This window comes from Egretta garzetta, unplaced genomic scaffold (genome assembly GCF_000687185.1).
Source record: "Egretta garzetta isolate BGI_Z169 unplaced genomic scaffold, ASM68718v1 scaffold1, whole genome shotgun sequence".
Classification (NCBI taxonomy): Eukaryota; Metazoa; Chordata; class Aves; order Pelecaniformes; family Ardeidae; genus Egretta; species Egretta garzetta.
In genome coordinates, this window is record NW_009258542.1 from 1,460,831 (window position 1) to 1,469,105 (window position 8,275).

The 8,275-nt window shown below is 38.5% G+C and overlaps 1 protein-coding gene across 8 annotated transcripts in view; it reads left to right on the top strand.

Moving 5' to 3' along the window:
• AFF4 (AF4/FMR2 family member 4) overlaps positions 1-8,275 on the top strand; it is a 46,558-nt gene that overhangs the window by 19,121 nt on the left and 19,162 nt on the right. For all 8 annotated transcript variants that reach the window (XM_035902587.1, XM_035902589.1, XM_035902583.1 and 5 more), the window contains 7 exons: positions 1,703-1,739; positions 2,541-2,589; positions 3,991-4,011; positions 4,572-4,626; positions 5,649-5,686; positions 6,053-6,215; positions 6,751-7,668. In XM_035902587.1, coding sequence (XP_035758480.1) covers positions 1,703-1,739; positions 2,541-2,589; positions 3,991-4,011; positions 4,572-4,626; positions 5,649-5,686; positions 6,053-6,215; positions 6,751-7,668 — 1,281 coding nt within the window. The remainder of the gene's footprint in view (positions 1-1,702; positions 1,740-2,540; positions 2,590-3,990; positions 4,012-4,571; positions 4,627-5,648; positions 5,687-6,052; positions 6,216-6,750; positions 7,669-8,275) is intronic.

Genomic DNA, 8,275 nt, shown 5'->3' on the forward strand with positions numbered 1-8,275 from the left:
AACGAGTGCCAGTTCCTCATCGTGGGCTCACCCCAGCACAGTTGCTCTGTAGCTGTGGTGTTTGATTACTGCATGGTCTTTACCTATTTTCACTTACAGTTTGTCAACTTGTGTAAGCTGACAGGAAAAAGGCAGTCGGGGAATCGCACTTGTGCTCCTCGTACCTATGTAAAAGATAATAAGTTTTTATTCTGAAGGAAGCATAGCTGTTGCTTTCTATTGAAGACACAAGGCTTTTCTCCAACTTCGTCTTCACTTTAAACATAGGTTAATTTTATTTTTATTGTCCCTTCCTTTCTTTCAATTACTGAAGATTAGAGGCATTTGAAACACCTTACAGGGAAAGTTCCCTATCAAGTTCTCTATCAACAAAATACTTGTTCAATGCATTATTGCAACTACTTTCACTTTTGAAATAAAAAGTTAAGGGAAATTAGAAATAGCTTAAGTGTGCTTTTCTGTATAAAGCTTTTTTGTGTTTAAAAAACTAATTTTTCTAAATTGTGTGTATAACTTCTGCATGTCACTGACTTGCCTAGTTGGGAAGACTGGTTCATAGGTATACAAAAAAGCCTGGAATTCATTGTTGAATTGTAATTCTGGTTTGCCACTGCCAGAGCATTTCAGTAAAATGTGTGTATATAACTTTGTGAATCAAGTCAGATACTTTCAATTTTTATTTATGGGGTCAGCATTTGTCCTCATTTTAAAATGAGGTCAGGAAGGTCCTATTTTAAAATGGCACCCTAACCTAGAAGTAGGTTTTCAGTAACTCAGTAGCCTCGGCATATTTGTTTGTTACAACAATATTTTAAGGGTTTAAAAAAGAATTATAATCTACTGTGTCTTGAAAGTCAGAATTGGGTTTTATGGAATGGGAATACTGAGGATCATACAAGTGCTAAAATTTGCAAGGCTTCATCTTTTCTCAAGTTAGATGTACAGGTAACAGATTCATTATATATTAAAGGAAGTTACATGTCATTGTTTATTAGCTTTTGTACAAGCAAATTGTCCGATTGCATGAAGCTCTGGCCTCTGGGGGGAAGGAAAGATGTGTTGGCCAGCTGTGCCTGGTTGCATTTATCAAGGACTCTCCTGGAGCTGCTGCGAGAAGGGGTTTTTGGGCAGGGTGTGCAGAGGTGTTCAGATTTTAAGTTTCATTGTTTCTTGGGCTCCTTTGCAGCTTTTTTTTTGGTTGTTGTTGATAGGTTGTTACTATATTCGTTGCTTGTCCACCACGATGCTGTATGTGTATGAAAAAGAAAAATGCAGAGAAAAGAATTTGAATGAAAATGCATAAAACTAGCAGCAAAGCTTCTCTGTGTATAAGATAAGGAAAAACACTGAACGGTTCCTCTCCATGCTAAACATACATGATGGGATTTATAGAAGTTACACAGGGATTTTGGAGTTTCAGCTATCATGTAGTACAACTGCACGTGGCCCTTCTTAAAACCAAGCAAGTGGGAGAGCTGAGCTAAGGAAGAGGAAACGTGAAGTGCTGTGCCGTTATGGCTGGTGAGAGGATTTGGGGCCCAGATGAAGAATCACTCTTTCTGTTTTGTTGTTAGGTTTTTTTTTCCTTTTTTAGAGGATAGGTGCCATCCTTTCAGTAGAAAGAATTTCTTGCTTATAGCATGGTTTTTGATATGTTAAAATGCCCCGTGAAAAAACCGCTTGTGATCTTTTATTCCCTTAGGAGTCTCAGCAGTCCAGTTTTGGCACTGGAGAACAGAGTAAGTATATTAAACTTCCTGTAAGATGTTTTTGTTGTGATTCAGTATTAGTGTCTCTTAAGATGTCAGGCTTTTTAGAGAATGAGATTGGAGTCTAAGTTAAGATTTTCTGTACTTTGTCAGGTTTTAAACTATAAAACAATTGCTTGACTTTCTTCTGCATTTCTTGTTGAGATCTAGGAAGTTATGACTGAGTTGCAAGGTTGTTACTGTCTTCTAGGAAAAAAAGATATTTTTAACTTGCCACATTTTCTAATTCTTGAAAAAATGCCTCCATGGTTGATCTAATTGAGAATAACTGAGTTCTAAAACAAAACACCCATAAAAAAAACCCAATTCCCTGCTTGAGCACATACTAGAAACCAAACTAGCGCTTACGCTTATATTTCGATAGAAGAAGCACATTGCAGTTTCACTGTTCGTTTTCACTTTGTCATTTTAAATCAAGAGAGAGAACTGGTTAAGGACTCGTAATATGCTTAGGAATATTCTTGAATTTCTTGTCCCAGAATGCATTTTCAGATTTCAGACAAAAGCAGCTTTTATTTCTCTTTAACTGTATGGTTGTTTTGAATATTACTGAAATGAATAGTTTAACACGGGTAACATACCAGGTAAAATTGAATTAGATTTGTGCTGTTACCTTCCAAAAGCCTTCCCACTCCCTCTTGAAGTGATTAACAGATTACATAGTAAAAGAATCATTTGTTCTTATCTAGGACTCTCTACTTCTGACAACTTGGGAGTGACTTATTTTGCTGGCTGAGTTTTCAACTGTGCATTTCTTTTTTCTTCTTCTAGAACGATACAATCCTTCATCAAAAACATCCAATGGTCATCAATCCAAATCGTAAGTGGCTATTGAGAAAACATTTTTCCAAACAAAAGTTGAATTTTAAGAGACTTGGAAAATAGCTGTTTCTTCTACTAGAATGTATCAGTTCTTGCACACTCTTTAGCATACTTCTCCTTGACTGGCAGAAAGAGGGCATCATTTTTAAGCAGCCATTTTCTGGGACAGTAGACCAAATATGGCACGTCGGAGCGAGTAACAAATACACTGTGCCGCTTTTCCGTTCCTCTGTTTTCTTGTCAGTTGTCAGGACAGGTGTGCAAGAGTTTGGACCTCAGAATTGGCTTGTGAACCAGAACAGTATTGGCATGTAACGATTGGACTTGATGATCTTAAAGGTCTTTTCCAACCTAAACGATTCTGTGTAAGAATGGGCAGGGTGGGATGGGACTTAGCAAACCTGTGCATTGCAGTGATGTCAGCTGGAAGCAGCTTGTAGCGGTTGCGCAAATAGACAGAATGGGGAGCTCTCTTGTATTGGAGAGGATAGCAAACTACATTTAGGATCTAGTGAAGTTTATTCTACTCAGTCTTTTAACTGACTGGCAAACGTTTTTATTAGTTATGCACATGGACCCAACATTTTACTTTGCCAGTCATGCAACTGGGAGAAAAAATAAAAAGCAACTGGAATATTCGAGGTGGCTGTAGTTCACCTTTCTCGTACCTGCAAATCAATTATATGCTGTGAAAAGATTGTTTTCAAACAAATATGTCCATGTATGTAACGGTTTACCAGCTGATGGTATGTTTAATGAAAGTGGTTGTAGATTCTGCAAACTTGTTATTCTAAGTTAACATTTGTTGTGATGCAGTTACAAAATGAAGTCTAGTTCTTCTGCTTGTCTGTGCATGCGTTACAGTATTAGCAAGGTTAAAAAGCACATGACCTATAAGAAGGGAATAGAGCAAAAAGAAACCTCCCTCAATTATTATAGACTTGCAGTCAGTTTCCCAAAACCATGTAGTTTAAGAAGATGCTCATATGCAGCCAGTTCAACAAGTGGTAGAAATAGAAGCTCACCTTTTGGCTTTGCTTTTGTCATAGCAGTATAGACTGCTAAGAAGGAACTGTGCTATTTCCAAAGCTGGGGAATGTGAGAACTCTAAGAACAAGAGGTAGCATTGGACACATGTTGAACTGGGATGCATAGGAAGAAAGCTGAGATGATGCTTACTGTGACAATACGGTTTTAAATAATAAAAAAATGATTGTGATCTGGTTAAAAAACATAAAAAAAGAGATAAATACATATTTTGTAAAAGGACAGCAATTAAAAATATTTCAGGAACTAGATCCTAGAGGCTGGTGTTTCTTTTCAGATCATCAGTAGAACAGCTATACTGTGAAACTCAAAAGTATGAGACTTCTAATCCTTTCTCATTTTCTTTCTCCAGATGTGAATCGAACCAGACAGAGTAAGATGTTTAATTTCTGTAATCAAAGGTGTTTTTCAATAAGCACAAAGGCCCTGTACCCTGCTCTGTGTTTTCAGTGTGTTCACATATTTTCAGTATTGTGAAGTACCATGTGTGTATATGACTACCATAAATAATTATGGCTTTAAATAATAATAAAATAATTATGGCTTAGAACAGTTGCACTGTTGCCACGAAACAGGAAACAGCCACTAATATTAGCCTTCTTGATTCTATTTAAAACAGTATTCTTGGCCGTTGTATACAAGAAGTTGAACATGCACAAGTTAGCTCCTCCCGCATTAGTAGATTGTGTCAAATTTCCTTTCTAAATTTAACAGAATGGACTAAGGAATCAAAGTACTAGAATCCTTATTCTTCTCTAAACAATGGCTTAACTCACCATTCTTAAACATCAAATGTTAGAATGGTATCTCATGGATTTCACCCACGCAGGCTACTTTGTAGTATAAACAATAGTGTGTTGAAATATAGAAGAATGCTTTGAAAGTAATTAAAGTACACGGAAAAACTTGTCTCACTTTCTCCCTTTTACTTAGTATGTTGAAAGATGACTTAAAACTTAGCAGTAGTGAAGACAGCGATGGAGAGCAGGTATGTTGATGAAATCAGTTTCAGAAAAACGTAGTGAATGTACTCAGGTTCAGTACTTCGGCAGTGTTCAATTTTCTAACAGCAAACTGAGCAGCTTAAGAGGAGATTTATGATTATGAAACAAAAATCAAATGTCATGTTTTTAGACAAACCTCAGGTATTCCTAAATGTAAATTTGGGGAAAATTATCTGTTTTGTTGAAAGGTACACTTTTATCTAGGAAGTCTTGTTTTACTGATGTCAAGTGAGCTTTGTCTGAACATAACATGGCAATGGTGTACTTTAAAACATACGTAATGGCCCGCCATTTCAAGATAGAGCCCTTCATGTTTTGCCACTCTAGCTAAAGAGTACATGGTGTGAACGTTTCTGTGCATTAGTAGCTTGGGGCTGTGTTTGGAATGATAAGGGATACTGTACCTGTAACTGGGAGTATAGCAGCACCTTTTTTTAATCAAAAAGTCTCTTTTTTCCTCTTTGTCAATACTAACTTTGTGCAGCTTCTGCCACAAGTGGCATTTAGCATGCTAAATTAAAAATACCTGTAGGGTCTGTGCTACCCAGCAGTAATCCACACTCCCTTTTTGTTTCTTTTCTTCCCGTTTCCCAGTTCTAATACCTGATATTCTTCATGTGGAAAACTCTGAGATAGTACATTTAGTTGGTTTTTATTCCTAGTACTCAGGGCATCTCAGGAATTGCATTGTAAAATGTTGAATCATCTGATAGAAAAAGATGGAAACTAGTGAGTGTTGGAAACGGGAACTCTTAGAACTATGGTCAGAATATATAGGACTCTGAGATAATAAGATTTGTGGTGAAAACGTGAAGAAAAGAACTCAAATTTTCTTTTTGTATAAGGAAAATGCAGACAAATTTAAACTGGTGCAAGTACTGAATTAAGATGTTCTTCAGGCTAATTTAAAACATGTAAAGGCTCTAAATTGATGCTTTGCAACTTAATTGTATATACAGTCCTAAAATAATTTCCAGAAGCTTCATGCTCTTTTTCTTAATTGCAGGATTGCGATAAGACAGTGCCAAGGAGCACACCTGGAAGGTAGGCGTTCATGGTAGATGGCAGCATAGAAAGTAGAGTGGTGATATTCAGCCCAGTCAGCATGCTGGACTTGATCTCATTTTTAAAATTCATGTTTGTCTTTTGTCTTGCGTTAAAGCAAAAGGTGATTGGAATTTAATCAGTGATTAAATAGCATCTATGCTGCAAATTATACTAACCACTTTGGGAAGGGGAAAAAAACAAAGGCTGTTGTTTGTTTCCAGGGTGAACTGTGTTCAGTTATGTTGAATTTTCTAGAAAATGTTAATTAGATTATTACATTTTATTCTTTCTAATGAAAGAACTCCTAGGATATGTTTGTGCCTTGGGTAGTCTTTGTTTATTTTTCCTCATTTTTGTTTTCAGTAATTCTGAACCTTCACAGCATAACAGTGAAGGAGCAGATAATTCGAGGGATGACTCGAGCAGCCATAGCGGATCTGAAAGCAGTTCAGGATCTGACTCTGAAAGTGAAAGCAGTTCCAGTGATAGTGAAGCTAATGAACCATCACAGAGTGCATCCCCTGAGGTAGGATTTGACGTGTATTTGGGCTGTCTTCATTAGCTTGGCATTAATCCTGAATTTTAAAAGCAGAAAAAAATTAATAAATCCTCAAGCTGCTTAAAAAAAAATTAGATGTAAAAACATGGGATCACTTTCAAGGTGGAATATTATTTTGCTGAAGTACCTGTAATTTGACATGGTAACAATTCTTTATATAAGCATACATTTGATGTTTGACTTTGAGGTGATTTTTACCACCGGTTATCTATTGGAGCGCAGAAATTGGATGTAGTAACAGTATCTTAAAAAACTGTGGGCTTTTATTCTGGAAAGCTGTGGCAGCAAGTGTTGCCTGTTGATAGCAGCTGCTCCAGATGAAAGAAAAATGAGAGCTGTTATTTGTTACCTATATACATCAACCTATATTTCATTTGTTATTTATCTCGGGGTTTTTGGTGTACCTCTTGTTCCAGCATGCAGCATAGTACAGCTGTCCCATGGAAAAGATGGAAGAAATGTGAAATATTTTATCTAATGCTGGGTTTTAATTTGTTTTTAGCCAGAGCCACCACCAACAAACAAGTGGCAACTGGATAACTGGTTGAACAAAGTTAATTCACATAAAGTGTCACCAGCTTCTTCCGTGGACAGCAATATCCCATCTTCCCAAGGCTACAAAAAGGAGGGACGGGATCAGGGGACAGGGAGCGGGTACACTGATCAAAGCGGATCCAAAGATTCGATTTCTTCTACACCGGGGCGAGATTCCAAACCCACCCAAAAGGGCTCAGAGGGCAGTCGTGGCAGGCAGAAATCGCCTGCCCAGAGTGACAGCTCAACACAGAGGAGGACTGTAGGTAAAAAGCAGCCCAAGAAAGCAGAAAAGACATCTGTTGAAGAGCCTAGAGGAGGTCTTAAAATAGAAAGTGAAACCCCAGTAGACATGGCAACAAATATACCTTCAAACAGGCATAAGGCAGCCACAAAAGGCTCCAGAAAACCCAATATAAAGAAAGAGCCCAAATCTTCCCCTCGGCCTACCACAGAGAAAAAGAAATACAAGGCTTCAAGCAAATCTGCCCAGAAATCCAGGGAATTCATAGAAACAGATACCTCATCCTCTGATTCAGATGAAAATGAGAGCCTGCCTCCTTCATCACAAACACCCAAATACTCTGAGAGCAATAGGACTCCTGTTAAATCTTCCATGGAGGAGGATGACAGCTTTTTTCGGCAAAGAATGTTCTCTCCTATGGAAGAGAAAGAGCTTCTTTCACCACTCAGTGATCCTGATGAAAGGTACCCACTTATTGTGAAGATTGACCTGAGCCTCTTATCACGAATACCAGGGAAGCCTTACAAGGATGCTGATGCACCCAAAGTGGAAAAGAAAAACGTGCCAGAGAAGCACACGAGAGAATCCCAGAAGCAGCCGTCTGACAAAAGTTCTGCAAAAGGCAAAAGGAAACATAAGCAGGTGATACTTTTGTAGACAGAGATTTACCTGGTATCTCATCCCCTTAGTGGATTGCTACTGGTGTCAAGGGTGTAGCCCAGCAACCCAGATCATACCTCAGTGTAGTGATTCTGAGCAGTTTAGGAGATGGCGTTAGCTATTTTGTGTAGAATACATTGATTGTCCCTGTGCTGTTACAGTAGGGACTACTGGCATTTTCTTTTGGAGTGAAGAGGGGAAGGGAGAAGGTCACACCTATAGCAGCGTAGCACTGCAGCTGGAGCTCATGGAGGTAGCACAGCTTTTGTACCTCTGAGCACTGCATCTTGCCCTCTTGTGCCTCCACTCCATCTAGCACCCGCCCCTGTTGCATTGCAGGCCAGCTCAGGCAGCTGATCCAATGGAAAATTCACCTGGCAAAAAAAAAAAAAAGGCGGTTTTCAGCTGGATCAGCTCCTTGAACCAGTGAATCATGCGATTGCGTATCACCAGGGCCAGGGATGGGGCAGAAATGGGCCTGGGGCATGGCAGCAGGAAGAAACCATAATCTCAGGGGTTCTGCTTTACTGGGAGCAGAGGGATCTCTCCATAATGATATTTAATCTTTTCTAAAAGAGGATTTAATCTT